The sequence below is a fragment of the Petaurus breviceps genome, unplaced genomic scaffold (genome assembly GCF_028583685.1).
Source record: "Petaurus breviceps papuanus isolate PSGF00001 unplaced genomic scaffold, PetGlider_PUasm1.0 98, whole genome shotgun sequence".
NCBI lineage: Eukaryota > Metazoa > Chordata > Mammalia > Diprotodontia > Petauridae > Petaurus > Petaurus breviceps.
In genome coordinates, this window is record NW_027187460.1 from 18,798,525 (window position 1) to 18,824,253 (window position 25,729).

The following is a 25,729-nucleotide window of genomic DNA, read 5'->3' on the forward strand; positions in this document are numbered from 1 at the left end:
GAAGGACTTTATCCTCCTTTTTTTGTCTCTACTTTCTCCAATCTCTTTCCCTTTCTCCTCTCTTTGTTACTGTCTCTCTGTCTCCATCTTTGTCTCTGTTTCTCTGTCTCTGTTTATGTGTCTATCTCTCTCTGTATATGTCTCTCTATGTGTTTCTCTTGGCTGTTTTTGTCTCTCTCTACCTCTCTGTTTCTGTCTCTCTGTCTCTGTCACATACACACACAACCCATGATAGATATATGGATATAGATGTATGTACATATATAGAAATAGATGGGCTTATCCCATTTGGGGACAGCTCCAATCATCAGAAAACTTATTTTCTCTGGCATCAGCCCTTTGTCTCTATGTAATCACCTCTTCTTGGCCACCTGAGAAGGGAGAAAACTCTCCCTCATTCAAGATCCTCAAAGCCTTGTTTGTCAAGTATATTATAGATAATACTTTTGTTCAGGTGCAGGTTGGATTAGATGACTCCTGAGGTCATCTTCCTGTCCTGCTTCTGTGATAGTTCTGTGATGCTGTGAATTCAATGGGCTGTACATCTGGATGGCATAATGTGGACAGCATAGATTATTCATCCACTTTTTTTTTCATTTTCTGAGTTTCTAGGCCCAATCTCTTACAAGTGCCATGGGTACTATGAGGAGGCCTTATGGCATTCCATGGTTCAATACAATCAGTATTTCATCCCCAAATAACACCACTGGGGGATTTCACCATATTGAGGAAATCTCCCTTCCATTACAACCTTATACAGGATTTGCCCTATATTGTGACCAACACCTTTGGCAAGTATATGTCTTTGTTTTATACCTCATTTAATGTTGATAATTAGTAAAATATGAATTTAGTTCATATGAACCTCTCTAGTGTTCTTCACCTGCATTAGTTTGAATTTATCATTCTTCTTGGTTCTTCCTTTCTGAGATATTCTGGTACCAGCATTATTATCTCCAATTTACAGATGAAGAAGAGACTCAGAAAGACTGACCTACTTGCTCAAGGGTACACTGAGTCAGAATTAGAAACTACATCTCACAGAATTCAAAATCCATATGCTAAATACTACGGTGACTTACAAGGCAGCTAGATGATAAAGTGAACAAAGCATTGGGCTTGGAATCAGGAAGATTCATCTTGCTAAGTTGAAATCTAGCTTCAAACACTTACTAGCTGTGTGACCCTGGGTAAGTCACTTAACCCGGTTTGCTTCAATTTCCTCATCTGTAAAATGAGCTGGAGAAGGAAATGTCAAACAACCCTAGTATCTTTGCCAAGAAAACCTCAAATGGCATCACAAATAGTGAGACATGACCTGACAACAACAATGCTGACTTCAACTATTCACTTAAAAGCCTCAATTTCTTCATCTTGAAGTCAGGAGATTGTTTTTAACCTCTGCCCTCACCACAGGAGTCCTTCCACAGAAAAGTATAAACAAATCAGTTTCCCAGAAGAGAGTTTCCTTGATCACTCATAATCACTGAATTACTAAGAGAACAACAAAGGATGCAGAAATGTGTTGATGAATAAGATAAGGACTTTGACAGGCTTTTCCATAATCAGTTAGGCCATAAGTATTCTGAGCACAACAATAAGGTCCTTAGCCTTCCCATTTATTAATTGGATACTGACAGAAAATGTTTCTCCCCTTGACATTTGTTTAGTGCACCAAATGATAATAAACCAAATGTAATATGCAAGAGAAGACCTGGGTCAACAGTTTTCTTATGAAATGGAGACAATAACACTGACATTACCCATCTTGCAAGGTTATTGTCAGAAAAGTACTTTGCTAAATTTTAAGCGATACATGAAGCATTTGGTTTGTGGTAATCGAGAGAACAGGGCCTAGAATCAGGAAGACCAGTTCTTTTGTCACATGTGCCACTATAGCTATGTGTCCATAGAGTTGAACCTCAACTTCCTTTTGCCCCAAGCAATTCTCTAACACTATGTATTATAAGACAGCTGCTCAATTCCATCTTTGAAGGAAGTTTTACAGGTCCAGGCCAATGCACGCAATTATTTTTGAGACAGTAAGGATAGGGTAACTCTGGACCTTTAATCTTATCATTATACAGAATTCACAAAGTGGAAACACTCTGTGAGAACAGATCAGCAAGCCACCCTTAACCTATATTTAGGGTTGATTCCCATCACTGGAAGTATTCAAATGGAGTCTGGGTCACCATATGTTGAGAAACATCTACAGATTATTCTTATGCTGGTAGAAGTTAGACTAGATCCCTTCTGGAATCCCTTCTAATTCTCAGTGGTGGACCCTTGTATCACTTAACCTTTCTGATGCTCAATTTTCTCAGCTGACATGGTTTCAGAGAAGAAATTTAATCAAGCATAATTCAGATAAGTGCAGTGGATATTGAGTGACATTCTAGTGAAAAAAGTTGATGGAGTAAAAATGATAAGAACTAGATTCTTGGCAGAATTGTAAAGATCACCTAGTTCTCATAGAATGAGAAAGAATCATCAATTGTTATGTTAAGAACTCACTATCTGACATTTTCTGGGAAAATTTGAAAATATTTTGGTAGAAATTAGATTTAGACTAAGATTTCATACCCCAATAAGTTCCAATTGGAAACATTATAAAAGATCATATAAACAACTTAGAGAATAGAGGAAGGAGATACATTTCACAACTATGGATAGGACAGTTCTTCACCAAACAAGAGGCAGAGATGATCACAAAATAGAAAATGGACAAATTTGATTGAATAAAACTATAAAGATTTTTGTTCAAACAAAATCAGTTCAGTTAGAATTAAAAGGGAAACAATGAGCTGTGAAAAATATATTTGCAGAAAATTTCTTGTACAAAGACTGATATATAAGGTAAATAGGAAATAGATACAGATATGTAAAAATGAGAACATTGCCAATAGATAAATGGACAAAAGTCATGAATAAGACACTATCAAAAGAAGAAATGTACACTAACAACAATTATAAAAATGTCCCAAATCACTAATAAGAGAAATGTAAATTAAAATAACTGGGTTTCTACCTCACAACATTATGATTACAAATGTAATGACATATTATTGTGCTATAAGAAATGATTACAGATAGAAGGACTTGTATAAATTTGTGAAGAACGAAATGAGCAGAACCAGGGGGACAGTTCATATAATGGCTACAATATTATACTTTCTATCTCTTGGCAGAAAAGTAATAGACTACAGGTAGAAGATGTGATATCAGGCACAAAAAAAAGAATCATAATATTTTAGCTGCAAGGTATCTAAGAGATAATGCAATCTAATACCTTCACTTACAAATGAGGAAACTGAGTCTCAGAGATGTTAAATGACTTGCCCAACGTCATAAATTTAGCGAGTGTCTGAGAGGAATTCAAGTTTCCTGACTACCCAACACTCTGTTAAGACGGAGATTTAAGAGCTGAGGTACCCTCCACATCTCCCTTAATAGTTTCATCTGAACCTAAAAAACATCCTTAGACCCTCTTTGAAGTGAACAAGAAGGTCAAGCATCTCTTTGCTATTTGTTTCACTCACTCTTGTGAAAGCTGCATCTTTAACAGGGAGAAAATGCCCCACCCACAATCCTCAATTCTATCCTTTCAATAAAAGTAATTATTGACGGCAGTGTTTTCCTATCCCAAGCTAGGTTGTTGCTAAATCATTTCATTTACAGCTCCCATTCAAGAGGGAGAGCAGGCATTTGGCTCCAGAGGAGATTCTGTTTCACCTCACCAGGTTTTCTGGAGGATTAAAATATAATTTTCTGGGGATTTAAAGTATAGGTATCAGGCTCCCCTATAGTTATTACTCTATCTTTCATTAAGAACTCATAGAAGCATGCTGTAGGGACCTCAGGGGTCACCTTCTTAGATTTTTTAATCCCTGGAAGTTTCTCATCCGCATCAGAGAACAGGTAAGGCACTATTAACAGATTCATCCTACAGATATTAAAGAAACCCCAGGCCTCCTCCATTCTGGCTCCCTGATGGTGAGAAAGCCGAAGAAGGAAGCAGCTCTAATTTCTGAGGCTGGGGGTCCTGGGAGCTGATGGAAAAGCTGAAGTCAAGGCTTAGTTTAGCTTCCTGCTTTAAGGCACTGAGCTCTCTTAGGGAAAAAAATAAATAAATGAGACCTATATTGAAACCTTAAAGCTGGTGAGGGCCAAAAGGATGCCTTGCTTATTGAGCAGAAAATGTGACCTTTAATCGCAAGGGCTGAAATGTGAGAGGAAAATATGAGACTGTCCTTTAAAAAAAACAACACAAGTTTCATTTCCCCCTCTGCTACCTCACTGCCTTGACTCTATAAAGACCCCTGGGATTTGATTGAGCATCTTGGAGAAGGCAAAATGCACTGACAGCCAGTTTCCTTGACAGCTTAATCTATTCATAATCTATTCTGAGACAAGTGTGAGGAAGACATTGGTGGAAATGTGATCATAGGTGATTTAGCTTCTTTCCATACTTAAAGACTCTGTGATTTTGTCCATGTGGGTGTTATTTCCACAATCACAAAGCTGTGACCTCTCTTTAAAATTACTAGATGGCCTTGAAGATTTTTCTATGGTGAGCCATCTCCTTGTAGTTAATCCAGGGATGAGATTCCCTGAATTCAGCTCAGCTAGTCCCCAGATAGCAGACACACAGTTCATTACCTAGCTATACTCTATGCCTTTTTTACAATAAAGTCTGCCTTGCCTCTGCCAGTATCTTAAAGAAACCCGTAGCCATTCCCATGTCAATATAAGACTTCATCGTTCATTGGTTCTGAACCTTTTGGGGGTTATGGACCCCTTTGGCACTCCCGGGAAGTCCATGGGCCCTTCTCAGAAAAATATTCTTAAATGCATAAAATAAAATACATTAGATTACAAAGGAAACAAATTATATTGAAAATACAGGTATCAAATTTTTTTAAAAATCATGAGCCACTTTTTAAGAACCCCTACATTGCACTAAGAGAAACTGAAAATAATGACCTACTTAATTGACACCCCACTGCCTGACCTCTTGTTTAACATATGAATTTCCAGCACCGATGCTGTAATTCTTTTCATCAGAAAGCAATGGAGTCAAGGGACCTGAGTTCTAATTCTGGATCTACCACTGACTAGTTGTAAAACCTTGCAAGTCACTTTTGACTTCAAGTCACTCTGAGCTTCAGGTTCCTCATTTGCAAAATAAGGGTTCTGGACTAAGTGACTTCTGACATCTCTCTCAGAAGCAGCACTCTATGTTCTAACATTTTATGTTCTAAGGTGTAATCTAGCTCTACCATTCAATTTTCTAGGTTTCAAAATTCTGTGTTCTAAGGTCTATTCTAATTCTAGCTTCCTATTTTTTTTTAACGTGAGGGAATTAGAATGTGGCTACATAAGGGTTATTTAGACAGATTTGTTTTTTAAAAGGTCATTCCCAGCAACAATACAAGGTTTTGGCTGCAAATGCAATACTTTTAATTTCATTGAGGTTGCTTTCTACATTCCACAGGAAAGAAAAAAACAGGGATATTACATGAAAATTAAATCAGATTTTGAAAACATTTATCCCAAATGAAGACACACAGACTGTTTTTCCAGGATGCCACCATGATGAGCCAAAAAATGAATAACTTATGTTAGTCAACCAGTCCTTTTGCCCACATGAGTTCCAATAACCTGATTTGGTTGGCATTTTAACTAATGGGGCACATGTTGCTGATGGAATCAGTTTAATTTACTAGCTTCTTTGGTACCTTGTAAATATGGTCCAAATAACCTTTAATTTACCAGTTATATATTCACTCTCTGAAGCTTTAAAATAATCAATAGTACTGTAGAGGTGAGTTTGTGACATTATTACAAAATTTTGTTTTTCTCTCTAGGGAATTTAGCTTTTTAAATAAACCAATAGTTCTTTGCATCCATGAATACAGATCTCTCTGGCACATGTCACAACCCAGTTAAGTCTTCTCATCTTGGATTATTCATATCGCCCATAAATTTCCCATAAAGCATTCTCTCAATGTACTAGCATTGGGCAGTCCTAATATTTTTAATCTCCTTCTTAAAAAGTGGTCCATGTCTATCCGCCTGTCTACAATATTTTGTGTGTATACATGATATTTTGTGTACATAAATGTACACACACTCACACACACATTGTATTCTGTGACTAGTTGGCCTCCTTGAAGAAGTTTCCCAGATCGGTGAAATGATCTTTTACCTTTCTTTGCATGCCTCACGCTTAGTGAGTGGTGGTACATAGTATGTGTATAATAAACATTTTTTGACTGGTCTTGTTATAGTGTACTATGGTCCAATAAGGCACTTGACCAAATTTACCTATTTTTTTTAACAAGGGTTCAATTCAACAAACATTTATTAAATGCCTACTATAAGCAACACACTATTATTGTTGGAACTGGGTCTACTGAGATGAAAAATGAGAGACAATTATAGTATAGTGGAGGGGACAGGGAGCTTGGAGTCAGAAAGACAATTTGAAATCCCATTTCAGATTCTTACCAGCTGTGTGTCCCTGGCAGCCACTGAACTTCTAGTTCAGTAAACTTTTCTATAAAAATGAAAGGGCTGGATTTGATGGCTGCCAATTTCTCTTCTACCTCTGAATCTATGAAACTATGATATAGTCCAGGCCCTCAAGGAATCTTTAATGGGGTAGGGAGGAAGGTGGGCCTATTCAATTACAAAGATAAGAAATGCATTGAAAACTGATTGACTCCAGTAAATATCTGAGTCAGGATTTGAACTCAGGTGAAGTGGATAGACCTCTGGGCCTAGGATCAGGAAGACTCTTCCTGAGTTCAAATGTTACCTCAGACACTTACTAGCTGTGTAACCCTGGGCAAATCACTTAACCCTGTTTGCCTCAGTTTCCTCACCTATAAAATGAGCTGGAGAAGGAAATGGCAAACCACTCCAGAATCTTTTCCAAAAAAAAACCCAAATGGGTCACAAAGAGTCATATACAACTGAACAATAACTTCCTGACTCAAAATCCCACTACTCTATTCTCTGTACCACCTACCTTGAGGTAATTGTAAAAGTCATCAGCACAGTGCCTACCACACACTAGGTGCTATAGAAAGGATTATTCCTTTTGCTTCACACTTCCTCACAGCACACCTCCAGATGTTTGAAAACAGTTATCACACCCTCTTCCCAAGTCTTCTCTTCTACATAGCTAAACATTCTAAGTTTTTTTTTTTAATTGATCATTACCTCACATGGCTTGGCTTACAGTCCAATTGAGAAGTTGGATAGCACTATTCAGGTTTGGTTCCCATGTCTGGAGAATACTTTTCACCATCAAGGAGACTCGATAGAAATACCCCTTTCATCACTTTAAGGTGCTAGCTAGTGTGAGACATCCTATGTTGTTTAGCTACAGCCCTGGGGTAAATGTGGTAAGTGATTGTATTGGAGGGCTTGTGGAGAGATCACAGAGTATGCATTGGCTGGAACACTTAGAATCATTTAGAAGATTTGGGACTCAAGTAATCAGTGAAATCCATTCTAAGTTCTTTACAATTTTGTTTAGGTCCTCAACACCAGTTTTTTTTTTTTGGGGGGGGGGGTTAGTTGTTTCTGTTTTTATCATGGTATAACAGAAATAATACTGGATTTGGAGTCAGAAGACCTGTTTCCATTTCTTGGTTTACAGATATGGGAAGTTAGGGAAATCACTAATCTTTCTAAACCTCAGTTTCATCATTCATTAAATGTAAATAAGAATACTTGAGGTCTATCTCACGGGAATCAAATGAGCAAATTAATAGCTAGCATTTATACATTTAAGGTTTACAAAGCATTCTCCACATGTTATTTCATCTGACACCATTTAAAACTCTGCACACTATAAAGCATGATATCACTATAAGCAATTTGACTGATTATTAAAATCAATAATGTGATAATGCATTGAAAGTTAAAAAGAGATGTTTAAATGCAAAGTCTCTCCTTATTCTAGTCCATATTGCACAGATACCAAAATAATTTCTTTAAGCACAGAGGCTTCCTCTTGCTTTTAGGATAAAATATGAACCTGGATCAACCCAACCTTTCTTTTCAGAATCACTGGAAATTACTTTCCCTCCTAAACTCTGTGACCCAGGTAAACTGGCCTTCTCCCCATTCTCTACATGCAAGACGCCATCTTCCATCTCCCTATCTTTGCACTGGCCATCTCTAATCCCTGAAATGTATTCCTCTCCTTATCTCTGTCCCCTACAGTCCCTCTCCTTCTTTAAAATGCAGCTCAAGATGGTGACTTTCGGCCTTTCCTGATCCTCCCAAATGCTAGTGCCCCCTATCCCAACCTAGGGAACTAAGTAGTAGTATGGTGGGTTAAGAGGACTGGGCTTGTAGTCCAAAAGACCTGGGTTTATAATCCTACCTCAGACACTTATAAGCTGTGTGACTATAGGCAAGTCAATTAACTTTTTTCAGCCTCAGTTTTCTCATCTGTAAAATAGTCGTAATACTAGTACCTATCACACAGGGTTGTTATGAGGGTCAGATGACATAATATGTATAGTGCTTTGCAACCTTAATTTTTATTTACTTGTTTTTCTATTGTGTATGACTCTTCATGACCCCATTGGGGGTTTTCTTGGCAAAAATGATGGAGCAGTTTGCCATTTTCTTCTCCAACTCATTGTACAGATGAGGAAATTGAGGCAAACAGGGTTGTGACTTGCTCAAGGTCACACAGCTAATAAGTGTTTGAGGCCAGGATTTGAGCTCAGGAAGTGGAGTTTTTCTGACTCCAAGCCTGACACTCTATACACTATGCCACCTAGTTGCAATCTTAGAGTGCTGCATAAATAATAATAATTATTAACTACTTTGTATCTATTTATATTCATTTAATATGTATGCTGTGTATATGTTGATAAGCACGTATTGTCTCCAGTTAGAATGTAAACCCTTTGTAGAAAGACACTGTTTCATTATTGGTTCTCCCATATCCAGCACTTAGCAAGTCGGCACCATAATAGGTACTTACTTTATACCTTTGATTGACCAAATATACATTTGATTCAATTCATTCCAACCTACGTTAGTCACTTATTGTGTACATCCAGACAAGCCTGGAATGCCCTCCCTCCTCATCTCCACCCACAGCTTGTTTGAATGAACACAAGTAGGATATGGCATGTCAAATGTGGGGAAAAGCTAATTATACCCAAAATGAATGTAAAATACGGGAAGTAACAAATAAGGCTAGAAATCTAAGTAACAAGTAGATTTAAGAGGATCTTCAATGCCACTTTAAGTACTTTATTTTTCAAGCAGATGGGAATCATTGAAAAATTTTGAGCAGGAAGATGGATGTGTATATATGATCATTTTAATAGCATGTGGAAGTTAGTTTGGAGAAGGGAGAAACTGGAAGCAAAGGGAAAAGATATGTGGATATTATAATAGTCTATGTATGTAGTTAGTCAAGCAGATGAAATTTTTAGTTAGATACTTTTTTACTGAAAAATAATACAAAAGTCAGACAAAAGTCACAACAGATAATGAACATAACTTTTCCCCCAGAAGTTGTGTCTGTGTATAGATACTCCCTACACACAATATGGAAAAAAAAGCATAAGTGAATTGCCTCCAATTTTAACTAGGCAGAAAGCTTTCATTATAAATCCATTCTTTTCTCTTTATGTGGTTTGCTTAATGGATGGTATTAAGAACTTAATTTCCTATTCATGTTTGCATAATTTAGTTGTGTTTTTATATGTGTGAACAGGAAGGAGAGTTTGGTTTATTCTAAGAATGCAAGAAGGGGAGCATGGAAAGATCAGCCTGGAGTCAGGTGGTAAAGTTTTTAAATGCCAAACTGAGGAGTTAGTCTTTGCTCCCAGAATCCACAGGAAACTTCTGGAGTTGACTGAGTTAAAGGGTGATATAGTCAGACCTGCTCTGTAGGAAAACTACTTCAGCAGGTGTGTGTGTGTGTGATGGATTATAATGGGGAGTGACCACAGATAAGGAGATAGACCTCAGTGACCAGAAGGATAATGGTGCCCATTGATGCCTACTCATACTGGAAGACTCAGTCTGTCCCAACAAAAATGAAAAGGATAAGGGGCTGATTCTATTATCAGTCACCACCGCAAGCATAGAACCGAACCTGCCCTCTGAAGTGTGCTCACTATAAGACAATCTGGGATGGAGAAGGGAAGGAAAAAAGGGATGCTTTTGGTAGAGGGGTGAAAACTTTTCCCAATGCCACCTACACAGCTACTGCTGTGGGTGCCCAGTCAGTATTAGGTTAAAAATATCCTGGGGGGGTGAGGGGACAGCATCTAGTAGAAAAGGTAGGAGCCTGGGAGTTTACACAGCAGGTGCGATGGTTATTACTGTCACTGTTGTTGTTATTATTTAGGATGATGAGGTCCTGGTGAGCATTACTGATTTCCCTATCTCTGCCTTCAGCATGCCCACTGGCTCACTCTCAGCTGAACAGAAAGGAATTTCAGGTCTATATCATGTTGATTACTTCCAGACTCACTCAAATTTCCATTCTCTATTCTCCAGCTAAAGAAGGAGAACTTGAGCAAGATGTTCCAGACATCTTGGCGTCCAGAGCTGTTATGTATGAGCCTAGTATGTCTCCTTTGTCTCTGGGATGTAGGTGAGTATATTGTGAGTTTAACATAAAAACACAAGACCTTGTTAACATTATCTGGGTTTTAGGGATGGTTCTTAGGGATAATCATCTCCTCCAGGAAATGAGAATGAGCTTTTCAGGCATAGATCTAGAGCTGGAAGAAGAGCTTGAAGAACCTGTAGCCTCAAGCCACATGTAGCCCCCTAGGTCTTCAAGTATGGCCTTTTAACTGAATCCAAACTTGTTCTGTAAAATTTTGATTCAGTCAAAGGGCCCCACTTGAGGACCTAGAAGGCCGCAACCCTGTTAGTTTTTACTCCATTTTACAGACAAGGAAAGTATTTCAATTCAATTCAATAAACATTTAAGTATCTACTAGGTGGCACAGTGGATTGAGCACTGGGATTGGAAATCAGGAAGACTCATCTTAATAAGTTCAAATCTAGTCTCAGGCACTGACCCTAGGCAAGTCACTTAACCCTATGTGCCTCAGTTTTCTTATCTATAAAATGGGCTGGGGAAAGAGATGGCAAATCACTCCTATATCATTGCCAAGGAAACCCCAATGTCACAAAGAGTTAGACATGATTGAAACCATGTGCCAATTACCAAGCTAAGTGCTGGGGATACAAATAAGAAAAAGAGACTGTCTTTGCCCTCAAGGAGCTTACAATCTAATTAGAAAAGACAACACACAAAACAGTGGGAGGAGGAGAGGGGAGATACCAGGGGGGTATATAGTTCCTTGGAGTTGAAGCCAAGCAGAGCTGTTAATGGAAAAATGGAATTACTACCAGGAGGGTTGTGTCTCTATAAAGGAAGATTTAGGGAGGAGTTTCGTGCTATTGCCTACAGCCCTCCAGTCAGAGGGGAGAGGCAACGGAGGGTGAATTAAGAAGGTGTTGAGCATCAAAACTTGAATCAATCTTCTTAAATGATAAGATTTTAGGTGATCAGTTTGTCCTGGAAAGAGAATGTGGATCCTTGGAGTCAAGCCAAACTAAGGCCAAAGGATGGTAAATAATTTGGCCAAGTTCACACAGATAGTAAGTTGTAGAGCTGGGATTTGACCATAATCCTGTGTTCTTTCCACTAGCCCATGCTCTCTCTTTAATAGTCTTCATGATTAATGAACAGGCATGCCATTGCCCACTGTTCTTAGAATCCTACACAAGTCCCAAGTGGTATCAGTTTCTAATCCTAGCCCTCTCCACTGGTTTGATGGGTATATTACTATCGCTGACACTCGCTTACTAAATTACCTTAAGCAAATCACTCAATCTCTCTGGCCCTATGTCTCTTCTTATGGAAAACTGAAATTATAGGTCCTGCCCCACTATAACGGATAAAAAGTTAGATTATTTGATGTGTGTGTTCAGGGGTAGGAGTGGGGGAAGTTGGGGGAAGGGAGCCAGCAGGACCCTATAGGCCCACTCCTATGTTTTCATCTTGGTATGGAACCCCTAGTGAAAAAAATTCCTTCTATCAAAAAGTTGCCCCACTGGTCCTTGACAGCTGTCTGGACCAATGAGAAATTAAATGACTTGTTCAGGGTCACACAGATTATACGCATCAGAGAAGAGATTTTAACCTAGGTCATCCTGAATCCAAGACCATTCTACCAAGCTGCCTCTCTTATGGAGTATAAAATATCTATTATGAGATAATATATATGAAAAATCATTCAAAAATATAAAGTAATATATACATTTAGAGAAGAAACATGATGTAGGAGAGAATGCTAGACTTGGATTCAGGAAGACCTTCTTTCCAACACTTCCTCTTGAGGCTTGAATACAGGCATGTTTTAGAGCAGGTCTAAATAAGATTACATCTCTAATTGTGGAGAAAAGATTAACAACTATTAAAAATGTAGGTTCCTGATATAATACCATCTCTGTTTTTCTCATTGGCAACTTTTAACTAGATATGACATAGTAAATGTCACATAGAGGTATGTACTAGGTAATCATGAGAAGCCACTTAACTTCTCTCAGTCTCAATTTCCCCAACTGTATGATAAGAGAAATAAAAATTACTAGCATTTATATGGCAATTTTGGGATTTCTGAAGCATGTTTTAAGTATGACCTCATTTGATCCTCAGAACATACCTTGGTGGTAAGCACTATTATCATACCCATTTTCCTAAGGAAGAAACTCAGGCTGAGGAAGAGTAAGGGTTTTGCCCTGGGTCACACAACTGGCAAGTATCTGAGACTGAAATATGAATTCAAGTCTTCCTGACTCAAGGTCCAGCACTGTCTCCACTGCACCACCAAACTACCGAGGGTACATATATTGGGGATAGCAATCCCTACTGTGGTAGTTGGGATGCTCAATTGAGACAATTCGAGATAAAGTACTTTACCAATTTAAAGGACAAAGTTAATGTCAGTTTCTTGAGTTTCTTGTACTCTTTTAGGTAACCATTTTTTATTTCCTGTATATCCCCAGGAAGATAGCATTGATGACAAGGAATTCTGAGCAATAACAATGTAGTGGAAGGAGAGTACTATGTGACCTCCAGAAACCTGGGCCTCAGTCCCAGCACAGTCATTAACTAGTTGTTTATTCCTGAACCAGACTATCCACCTCACTAAGCCTCATCCCTCATCTGTAAAGTGAAATGACAACTGGATGGCCTCTGAGGTCTCTTATATTGACACTCTAGGATACCATTTCCCTAATGAATTGCCTTTAATTTTCAGGATCAACTATTAAGGGAGAGTCTAAGAAAGAAAAGGGAGTGGCTTTTCTAGCTACAACTGGTAAGTTGTGCACACTTCACACTATCTCATGCTCTTGTGACCTTTGGAAATACATCAGTCTCTCTATACCTCAGTTGTTGGGGTTTTTTTAATCTACGAAATGGGCATAATATTTCTTTTCCCATATACTTTATGGGGATGATATGAGTTCATAGGAAAGTATTTTTTAAAAAAGTTTTATACATTTTATCATTGTCTTAACTATCATCATCATTATACTTTCATCATTCTCTGTCCCTTTCCTTTTTTGTTTTCTTTCTGATAATAAATTTACCATGGCGAGAAGGGGGGAGGGAGAAGGGGACAGGCAATATAGTTTACTGGAAAGAACATTGGATTGGGATTATAGGCCTGACCCTACCACTAATATATGACCTGTATGTGGTCATTTACTCTCTCTGGTCCTCAGTTTTCTCCTCAGTAAATGGGTTGTTGGCCTTGATAATTCCTTAAGGTCCCTTACCACACTGATATTTTTTGGTACCATGTCACATATAGTCAATTGTTGTCAATTAGACAAGTAGAGACAATGTTTTATCACTAATCTCCTTTTTCTAAAGCTATTGATTATCCCTTCTCTCCACAACTAGGGCCTTAATTCATCTTATTTAGTCTGTCTCTAATATATCATTCGACCCACTAGCAGAATTAAAATTAATCCTCCATAGGAAGTTTCCTCCCAACTTAAATTCCTTTCACTTTTCTCCAACCATATTCTGCAACTCAAAAACTGTATGAATAATATGTGAAGGCAGAACTTTAAGAAGCCTAATTGCATTTGGGACAAACTCAGTGGGTTATGTGATCTCACCATTACTTCAGTCATTTTATATATTTCTTACATTTATTTTCTGTATACATATTGTTCCCTGACATCTCACTGCAAAATAGAAGCTCCTTAAAGGCAGATATTGCTTTCTTTTTGTCCTTGTAGCTCCAGTTTGTAGCACAGTATTCAAGAGGTACTTAATAAGTATTTATTGAAATTAAAGTACATAAAAGGAAGTGAAGTGAAAAGTCAAATGTACGTCCCCCTTACTGAAGTTCTTGAAGCAGAGGTAGATGAAAATTTATAGAGTATGTTGTGGGGCTTGGGGAGGGGATTCTTATTTAGATACAGATCAGACTTCATATCCTTTCATGACCTTTACAACATTGACATTGTATAATCCTATGAGGATTTCACATTGGCCTGTATTTTGAGCCAATGAAGTATTTCATTCATCAAGTCAAGAAGCATTTATTAAACACCTACTACGTGCCATGTGTTGTCCTAAGTGATAGAGATACAAAGAAAGGCAAAAGATAGTTCCTGCTGTAGAGGGCCTCGAAGTCTAACGGGGAGATAGCATGAAAACAGCCAAGGACAAACAAGATATAGACAGGATAAAGTGGGGATAATCAATAGCGGGAAAATATGAAGATTAAGGAAACTGGAAAAGACTTCTTATACAATTTTAGTTGGGACTTGAAGGAGCTAGGGAAGCTAGGATTCAGAGTACAGAGAAATTTCCAGAAGTGGGAGACAACCAATGAAAATGTCTATTTGTAAGATGGAGTTTTCTCTATGAGGAACATCAAAGCAGGAAAGTGTCAGAGAACATGGAGAAAAGGGACGTGTAAGAAGACTAGGAAGGTCGGAGGGGAACAGATTATAAACAAATTAAACAGATTATATAAACAGATTAAAAAGTCAAACTGGAGATTTTCCATTTGTTGATGAAAATGTCCCATGTAACAGTGCTTAATTCTTTTTCAGAGCTGCCTGCAAGGACAGTTGATCTGTCTACAGTTAACCTTACAGAGCTAGTGAACGGGATGCTGACCAAAGCCTTGAAAGGTAACAAGAAACGGGGAATATAGTCCTAATTAACCTCTTTAATGAACCCAGGAAAGACATCAGACCTTTCTTTAACTCCATTTCCTTATCTATAAAATGACAACTGTAAAATCCATCCTTCCCCACAGAGCTACAGTCAGGCTCAAAAAGAATAGCAGCTCTACAGCAAATTTGAAAGTAATTTGAAATGCATTCCAAGAATGATGTAAATGGAAGGTTTTTATTACATTACAGATTATCCTGATAATAAAGAGAGGGCAGGATGTGGACAGAGGAAGAGCCTTGGAGTCAGGAACACAAGGGTACAAGTTCCAAACTATGTGACCCTGGGAAAGTTACTTAGCCTTTGATTGGCCCAGGCATCTCTCTAATAACTTGTTGTTGTCCAGTCATTTTAGTCCTGTCTGATGCTTCATGACCGACCTCATTTGGGATTTTCTTGGCAAAGATACTGGAGTAGTTTGCCATTTCCTTCCACGGTTGAGATGAGGAAACTGAAGCAAACAGGGTTAAGTGACTTGCCTAAGGTCATACAGCTAGTAAATGTCTGAGCCCTGATTTGAACCCAGGATGATGAGTCTTCTTGACTCCAGGCCAGGTACTCTATCCACTGCTATCCCTTTAATATGTTAGAGTATATAAATATATAAAAGTACCCTATATATATATATATATTAGATATTAGACCCTCCAAAAATAATGAAATTATTACAATTTTGTAGCTCCAAATAACATAATGGGGAGAGGGGAAAGAGAGACTGTGAATGTGAAAATAAAATTAAATATTTTTTAAAAAAACATTAGGAGTCACAAACATTAAAATAACCTATTTCTGGATTAGAAAGTTCCTAGAGATAGTACAAGGATTCTGAAAGCACATTGAGCAATGAAAAGAATGCTAGGTTTGGAAGCAGAAGAGTTGAATTTGAATCTCAGCTATACTATATAGAACCTGTTGTCTTTGATCAAATCATAACACCTCTGCGGCCTCCATTCCTTCATCTATGAAAATCAAGAAATTGGACTAGATGATCTCTAAGGTCTCTTCCCACTCTGATGTGGGAAAGACAACTGAAGTGTGAAACCACAACTCAAGAAGTAGAAACTTCTAAGTCAACACCAAAATGTGATCAATTTCTAGTTCAAATAGATAGAAAATCTACCTACAATCCACCTACCTGCTGAGGCAGCTACCTCCTAGCCATTTCCTAACATCCATTTGTTCTTTCACATCTTAAATAAAGTCATAGATGTGTTTTGTTGTTGTTTCCTCTGTGAAGGTTTGTGTTCCCTCCTAATACCAGTACTGTTACCTGCATTTTGCAAAAGCTTCATCTCCTGGGAAAAAGCTGTCATCTGTCATCCCTTATCACTCAAATGCAGTGATGGACATGCTGCTCTGCCTTAAGAAGTTTTCCTTCTAAAGATGTGGCCAACATACAATTAGCCATGAATTGTATTAGTTAATAAAGACAGACAGGCCTACTTACCATACATGAATTAGGAAAACTGGCATTTAAATCTTGCCTCAGAAACTTAACTAGCTATGTGACACTGGGCAAGTCACTTAACCATTTGAGGTCACAATTTCTTCACCTCTAAAATGAGGGGGTTGAATACAATGGCCTTTAAGGTCCCTTCAAGCTCTTAAGCTATGACCCCATTATGCTATTCTTTTTCTAATATTAACAGTAACAAAACAGAGCAGAATGGGTGAAAGTACAGTTGTAAAATGGGAGCCCATCTATAAAATAAAGGTGTTAGACTAAATTAAGATCCCTTTCCAGCTGTAAGCCATGTAGCTCTAAAAAAGAGCTCCTTTCCTTATAAGGAAAGACAGGGTCAAAGAGGAGAATAGAATAAGTGGGAGGCAGGATAGGATGGAGGGACATATATTTAGTCTTTCACAACATGACTGTAATGGAAGTGTTTTGCATAACTACACATGTATAATCTATATCGAATTGCTTGCCTTCTCAGTGAGGGTGGGTGGGGAGGGAGAAAGGGAGAGAATGTGGAACTCAAAGTTTTAAAACCTAATGTTAAAGATTGTTTTTACATGCAACTTGGAAATAAGATATACAGGCAATGGGGTATAGAAATCTATCTTGCCATACAGGAAAATAGAAGGCAAGGGGATAAGAAAGGGGGGGAGTGATAGAAAGGAGGACAGATTGGGAGAAAGAATAATCAGAATGCACACCATCTTGGGGTAGGGGGAGGAAGAGATGGGGAGAAAATTTGGAATTCAAAATCTTGTGGAAGTGAATGCTGAAAACTAAAAATTAATTAATTAATTTAAAAAAAAAAGATCCCTCCTCTGGACTCTTATAGGACCCCATGTGATAGAGGGACTAGACTTGTTCTTGGTTTCATGAATATTGCAAAGAGGTAGTTTTAATTTGATACTACAAAAATTTCCTAACAGTTCAAGCTCACTAATAGGGGAAGGGGTTGCTTTGGGAGGCTGTGAGTGTTCCCTATTCCTGAAAGTCTTCAAAAGGGTCTATCTGGATGACTTCTTTTCAGTTATGATGTACAGGAGTTTCTTGTTCAAGGTCATGTTGGACTAGAAGTCTTTGAAATTCCTTCTGCCTCTGGGATTCTAATAGAGCACTGGACCTGGACTCCAGAAGACTTGAGTTCAAATGTGGCCTCAGATACTTTTTAGCTGTGTGACCCTGGGCAAATCACTTAACCTCTATTTGCCTCATTTTCCTCAACTGAGTATCATAATACAGCCTACCCCCCAGGTTGTTGTGAGGAACAAATGAGATAATATCTGTAAAGTGCTTAGCACAGTGCTTGGCACATAGTGTTATATGAATATTAGCTATTATTACTATTATTATATTTTGTTTGTAACTTTCCTATGGCCCTTATCACAATATGGTTATTTGTATGCTTATTTTACACCCTCTTACAAAGCAGTCTACTTCTTAAGGCCAGGAAACATTTCTTACTCATCTGTGCATACCACTAGTACATAGTCTTCTGACAAGTATGCTGATAAATGTTTAACATCAGGTACTCCAGGAAAAAAAAAGAATGTACACATGGCATACTTTTAAGTTTAATCTGTATTGTTAACATTTTCCAGTACTTTCTTAAGTATAGACTTGAGGCATCAAACGCAACAGTCCCTTGTGGGCAGGAACCAAATTAAAATATAATTTGGAAATATTTAACAAAATAAATAAAAAACAATAAAACACAAATAATTTTAATATGTGGTTCTCTTAGTCAATACACAGCAGCATGGATCCTTACATAAGGTTTAGTGACCCCATTTTCTACCTGAATTTGACACCCCTGGTCTAGATAATCAACAAAATAATAAATAAGGCCGTGATTTGTAGCATTTGCCAATTCTGAAATATAAATGTTCACATTGAATATTTAGCATTTGCTCTGAGCTGGTTTGAGCTGGCTCCAGCATACCCTTGCCTGGAAATAGTAAAAAGTCAATAAATATTAAATTCAATATATTATTGATTGAGTTAGAATAATATTTAAACTCCATTAAACACTACTTTGGGATAGGGGTTAGACCCATTATCTCATTGTTATAAGGAATATAGAAAACTATTTAAAAAAAAACAAGAACAACTCCTTCTTCCAAAGCAGTTTTGCACTGTCTCTATTACTTATAGTCTTACAATATTGCCTAGAGTTCTAAGTGACTTGCCTAGAGGCAGTTACACAGCCACTGTGTATCACAAGCAGGATTTAGACCCATTTCTTCCAGACTTGGATCCCAAATCTATACTGCACTGATAAGCTTCCCCTCTTACATATAACCCACCTTTAATGGTTTGGAAGGTACCTTTAGGTTTTATAGTAATACAGGAACAGCATTATGCCATTATTTTCTATTATACTATAAATGAGCAGGGGAAATTTTAGTTTAGAGAAAATGCCAGCTAATAAAAATTTCCAATTATCAGGTTGTTGAGTTTTGGAGAAATTGCTGTATTTTCTTTGTTGCTTCAATGATTCATTCCCAGCTAGTTCTGGACATCCCAATCATCTATGTCCTTCATCCAACAAACGTTAACTGGATCTCTACCAAGTACTGTTCAAGGCACAGCAGAATAAACAAAGTCAGCCCCTGATTTCAAAGAGTTTATCATCTGAGCTGCCCTCAATGTCAATTTTGGTACTTTTGGTTATTTGTTTATTTCATTCTTGTTATTTGAATTCTTCTGTTGGTGCATTTTACTCCGTCCTCCCATGAGGACAAAAGAGATAATATTTGTAAAGCTTAGCACAGTGCCTGGTACATAGTAGACACTTAGCAAATTATTGTTTCCTCAACCTTCCCATTATATTCTGTTCCTTAGATATTTCTCTTCTAGTACTGAATGTTATTGTTCAGCAGTTTTAGTCACGTCCTACTCTTTATGATCCCATTTGGGATTTTCTTGGCAAAGATACTGGAGAGGGTTGCCATTTCCTTCTCCAGCTCATTTTACAAATGAGGAAACTGAGGCAAATAAGGTTAAATGCCTTGCCCAGAATCACAGAGCTAGTGTCTGAGGTCAGATTTGAATGCGAGTCTTCTTGACTCCAGTGTTCTATCCATTGAGCCACCTAGATGCCCTTGAGTACTCAGTACAGTGCTCTAAATACTAACGGTACTTGGGAAAACTTTTTTGGTCAATTTTGCCCTTATTGTTACTTAAAGATATTGAGGCAATTGGTTTGCTGAGTTCTGTGAAAAATCTCAAAAAGCATATGATTTTGGTACAGTAGAACACTGTATACTCCTAGACTTGGGTCTTGGAAATATGGAAGTTGAGGGATGAGGAAGAAATCCATAACAAAATATCTAGAGAAACAGTATTCTATAGCAAAAAGGTGCCTGAGCCTGGGCTTTATTCCCAGCTCCACCACTAAAGAATGAGCTTAAACTCTCTGAGCCTTGATTTCCCCATCTTTAAAATGAAAGGGGCTTATTAAGAGGATCTCTGAGTTCCTTAGCTCAAAAATTCAGTGTTCTAAGGTCTCTTCAAATATTAATGATTCAAAGGTTCCAGAATACATTTGAGTGACTTTGTGTATTGTTTTTCTCCAACAGACAGCAAAAAATTCTTTTCCTTGCTGAGCATAACTTCTCACAGCTCATTTGCCTTCCACAAGTTCTCAGTGGTGATTTATAACAGTAGGTACCATCAGGCTGGGACATTTATTTTGCTTTCTGAGTAATAAAGGCAAGGTTGGGGTAAGACTAGATGGCTCTATCACATTTACAATATGCTAACTTTCTCTCTTTCCAGTTTCTAATCTGAAAATCGTGGATCCCACCAAGTTCCCCACCCGGCACTGCTACTGCTTAAACAATCAGACAAATGACCTCTCAGGTGGGTGTGGTTATCTGCAAGGACTCAAGCCACCTTAACTTTAAAATACTGTGCTTGATAGAGCCTGTTTTCTCCATCTACTATTAAGGGTGAAATCCTATTAATTTTCTTTCTTAATTCATAATTACCATGTTCATGGCTTCTTTTCCCCTTGTGACCTTTAGGGGTCTATTATGTAATTCTTCCTGCATAGTCCATGTTTACTAGGCAAGCAAAAACTCTTATAAATTCCCTTGTAGCTTTGATCTACCATAGACACTAGAAAAGCCATTTCCTTACAATGGCTTCTCATCCAGGAATCTAAAATAAGTTAGAAAACTCTTATAGTCTTAGGGATTTGTAAGTCATAGTTCTGATTCAGCTAAAGGCCCTTGAGAATGGAAAATCAATCAAAAATCCAATTTGGCAAACATTTGGACAAGCCAAGAGACAACATGAAGTAGTAAAAAGAAGGATGTCACTGTAATCAAGAAGATATGAGTTCAGACTTTTCCTCTGACAAATTCTGCCTCTCTGATGGATACTTGTTAAGTAACTGGGTAAGTCATGTGTCCTAAGTAACTCTTTAAAACTAAAAGGTACAAACAAAAGTTGATAATCTGAATTAATGAAGAGCTTATAGATGGGACTTCCATACATTCAGAATAACAATAATAACAACAACAAAACAAAATTCAAGTCACTTTGCTAGGTGCTGGTGTTACATAAATGAAACATGACACAGTCCTTGGCCACCAGGAAGCTTATGGGTGTTCTGGTAAAATAAGATAAATAGTAAGGCAAGTATTCTATAAAGTAGGACTATAGGATCATAGGTTTGAAACTAGAAGGTACTTTAGAGGATATGCAGTTTATCCTCCTCATTTTGTTGTTATTAAGTTGTTTTTCATTGCATTTAACTCTCCCAATCACATTTGGGGTTTTCTTGGCAGAGTGGTTTTGCCATTTCCTTCTCCAGCTCATTTTACAGATGAATAACTGAGGCAAACATGGTTAAGTGACTTGCCAGGGCCACACAGCTACAGAAACTGAGGCCCAGAAAAAGTAGAGAATGTTGCCCAAGGTCACAAAGATAAGTAGCAGAAGTGGAACTGAAATGTGAGGTAAAAGCAATGGCAAGATCTACACAAAATCCCTGGGGAAAATTTGGAGAGGGACAGCATACTTTCACTGGGGAGACATCAGAGAAGGCTTCTTGGAGAAGGTGGCACCTTAATGGGCTAAAAGGAAAAAAAAGATTTTAAAAAGTGAGAATTGGAGAAAATGGGTTCTGGGGCTTGAGTGTAGCGTGTGTGAATGCATAGAGTTGTTCAGTTGTTTTCAGTTGTGTACAACTCTTCATGATCCCATTTGGGGTTTTCTTGGCAAATACAATGGAATGGTTTGCCATTTCCTTCTCCAGCCCATTTTACAAATGAGGAAACTGAGGCAAATAGGATGAAGTGACTTACCCAGGATCAATGACTAGTTAATTATCTGAGGCTGTATTTGAATTCTGGTCTTCCTGACTCCAGGCTCAGTGCCCTATCCACTATGACTAGTTGCCCTCCCTCCAGCTTTTTTTTTTTTATTGTGCTGTCTTAGCGTATTAGATTGTAAGGTCCTAAAAGGTTGGAAATGTCTTTCTCTTTGTTTCTATTTGTATCCCTAGCCCTAAGCCCATAATAAGCACTTGATAAATAGTTCTTGTTATTGAAGGTTCTGGTGAGTTTCTGCAGGAGAAAGTCAGAGAAAGATGAAATGATAGGAGATTGTGGTCAGAAATTCAGGACAGTAAATCAGGTTGAACCGTTATGGGTGATGGTCATATCAAGGGCATGCTCATTCCATGACTGAATGAAATGATAATAGCTAGCAGTGTTGTAGCATTTAAAAATTTGCAAAATACTTTACATACATTATCTCCATTGATCCTAACAACAATCCTCTGAGGTCAATGCTATTATTATCCCTACTGCTTTAGAGTTGAGGAAATTGAAGCTGACAGAAATTCTTTGCCATTGATCACAAAGACAAATAAGTCTGAGGCATAATTCAAATTCAAGTCTCTTTGGAGGACTTGGGACCTTCAGAGGTTAATGATCTGGGAGGACAGAAAGGTCAAAGAGACAGTGACATGTATGAGGGCAAGAAACTGGTCAACCAAGTGCTGAGGACCTTAAGAAAGGAGGATGGATTGTGGCTAAGATGGCTGCGTGAACAGAATAGGCAGCCCAGCTTCCTCTTGTCCACTCAAGCAAAATCCTAAAAATAGCACCAGATTGAAAAAAAAGAATCAATAAGCCTAATGAGAAAACTAAAGTAAATTACTTATTCCACTCTAGAAACACACAAAGTCAACAAAAAGTCCTTGAGCAATAGAAAAGGTGGCTTGTCAGAAAATCCAGCACTGCAGCCTTTTCTGTTGCCCCTTTATTCTAAGGCCTTATTTCTCTGTTGATTATCTCTCATTTATTCTGCATAAACTTGTTTGTGCATATTCATTTGCATGTTGCTTCCTACATTAGACTGTGAACTCCTTGAGAGCAGGGACTGTCTTTTAGCATCTCTAGAACTAGCACAATGCTTGGCACGTAGTAGTTAATAAATATTTGTTGACTGATTGGCTAAAGATGATAGCCACCTAGTCTGATAAGAGATGGACCAGAGACACGTAGCCTCAAGGTTCCATATCCAGAGAAAGCAAGAGCAAAGATAGCCCCATCATAATCAGAAACTGACATTACAGAATGTGGAAACCACTGAAATAGGTAGCAACCAGTACTGTCATTGCAGCACTTAAATCCAGATAGCCCAAGTCCTGAGGGCTAGTCTGTAGCAGTCTACCCTGAGATATCATACACAGCTATGAAGATCTAGCATGCAGAACCTCAAAGATCCAAAAGACCCACTGCTCTTAGTGTGCACATGACTTGGAAAGTAAATATCAGCAACCCAAGTGGCCCACATAAAGTTCAAGCAGTATCAAGTAACCACCTAAAAACACTGCAGGAAGCAGAGGCTGGACCTAGCACAAAGGGAATCAAGCAAACCAAAGGGAAAAATTAATTTTCCACAAGAACTGCTAAATACCTAGAAGAAATGAAAGAAGATATTTAAAAGATAAAATAAAAAGTCTGGAAGAAAGAATTGAAAGGAGAATAAACTAACAGAGTAGACCAAATAGAAATCAATAACTCCATGAGGCAGCAAGAAATATTAGAACAAAATCAAAATATTTAAGAAAATGGAAGGCCAGAAAATGAGACAAGAAGAGATCATTTTAGTCACTGGACTATTTGGAAACTATAATTTTTAAAAGCCTGTCTACAAAATTTCAAGAACTCAGAAATGAAAATTACCAAGATCTATTGAAGTGAGAGGGAAAATAGAAAAAAATCTACAATCATCTCCTGAAAGGAACACCAAAAGGAAAAGTCCTGGGATTGTTATAGGCAGAATCCAACCCAAAGAAAAAATTTTGCAGGCAGTCTGGAAGAAGTTATTTAAGTACCATGGAATCACAGTCATGATTACATAGACCAGGCAGCTTCTACTTAAAGGCATGGAGAGGATAGAACATAGTATTCCAAAAGCATTATAGGCTTTTTGTTTTTTTCCAAAAATAACTCCTGAAAAGCTGACAGTAATCCTATAGGAAGAAAAATGTATCTCTAATGGAACAGATGATTTTCAAGCATTCCTAATGAAAAGATTAGAGCTAAGTAGGGATTTTGTAATTCAAATATAAAAGTTAAGAAAATCTAGAAAGTTTTTTTTTTTGAGCAATTGGAAAAGACTGAATGATGTCGTAGGGCCAACATTCTGATAGAGGGAGAAGAAACAAATGTCATTTGAGAACCCTAATGTCTTCCAGGGGTATTGAGAGACAAATAGAAAAAACAGGACCTGAGGGTAAATTGGTTCTGTTCTATCCTGACAATTTTAAGAAGGGAAAGAAAAGGGAAAAGTGAAAAAAAAGAATAAGTAGGTTAGGGAGGAGGAAGAAGGAAGTAACATTTGCTATTTCTCATAATTGTTGTGAGCGAAAAGTCCAAGATTATATTTGGATACAGGTGTGGGGAGGAGTAGGACAGACATCAGATGAACCTCATTCTATCTGAAAACACAAAGGAGAATTGAGCACAAAGACACACACACACACACACACACACACACAAACACACACCCAATTTGGTATAGAAATACATTAAACTCAACAGAAAAACAGGCAGGAATCAGGAAAGGCAAGTTAAGAGGGAGGATAATGCCAGGAAACTGGAAACTAGGGGGATTTCCATCAACTGGGGAATGATTGAATGAATTGTGTTATATAAATGTAATGAGATACTGTTGTGCCTAAAGAAATGATGAAGGAACTGATTTCAGAGAATTCCAGAAAATATGATGCAGATGAAATGAGCAGAACGAGGAAGACAATCTGTACAGTGACAACATTATAAAACAACAAAACAAACAACTCAACTTTGAAAGATGTTAGTACTCTGATCAAAGCAATGGTGTTCCCAAAGAAACTAGGCTGAACTGATAAAAGAACTGATGGACACAAGATGCAGAAAGCAGATACATTTTTGGACATGGTCACTGTGTGGATTTGTTTTTCTTGATTATGTTTATTTGTTACAAGGGTTTCCCCCTCTCTGGTTTTAATTGGGAGAATAAGTTGGGGAAAAAGAGGTAGTGATGATGATGATGCCAAAAAAAGAAAGGAAGAAGAGGATCACTGTAATTCTTTTATAAAAATGCACAGAACATAAAAGAAGGAAGTTCAAAAGGAAGCACAGTCAAGAAAGTTTTGAAAGTAATGTGATAAATGAATTATATGTGTTATAATTTTCATGTGAATGAATTGTGTAATTCATAGTTTTCATATGCAATATACAATTCTCTTATTGCCTCCAACTTTATATGTAGAAATACTCATTTTTTATATTTATAAGTTCAGATAAAAACATTTAAATTTAAAAAATAAGGAAGATTCACCTGTAAGCCAAAAAAAAAATGACAGTGGTAATAATACTCGGTGTAATCATTAGAAATTCTAGTGCCAAAAAGAAAGTACCAAAACAATGGATGAGGTAGGGAATGAAGAGAGAGAAGATAAAGACTGTGGTACCAGCAGGCAGCTGCAG

At 37.7% G+C, this 25,729-nt stretch overlaps 1 protein-coding gene across 1 annotated transcript in view; it reads left to right on the top strand.

Moving 5' to 3' along the window:
* Positions 1-9,786: 9,786 nt before the first annotated feature.
* Positions 9,787-25,729, top strand: part of HHLA1 (HHLA1 neighbor of OC90) — a 64,521-nt gene continuing 48,578 nt past the window's right edge. Inside the window, exons 1-6 of the mRNA XM_069081299.1 lie at positions 9,787-9,829; positions 10,552-10,620; positions 13,335-13,394; positions 15,154-15,234; positions 20,315-20,398; positions 20,514-20,597. Coding sequence (XP_068937400.1) covers positions 9,787-9,829; positions 10,552-10,620; positions 13,335-13,394; positions 15,154-15,234; positions 20,315-20,398; positions 20,514-20,597 — 421 coding nt within the window. The remainder of the gene's footprint in view (positions 9,830-10,551; positions 10,621-13,334; positions 13,395-15,153; positions 15,235-20,314; positions 20,399-20,513; positions 20,598-25,729) is intronic.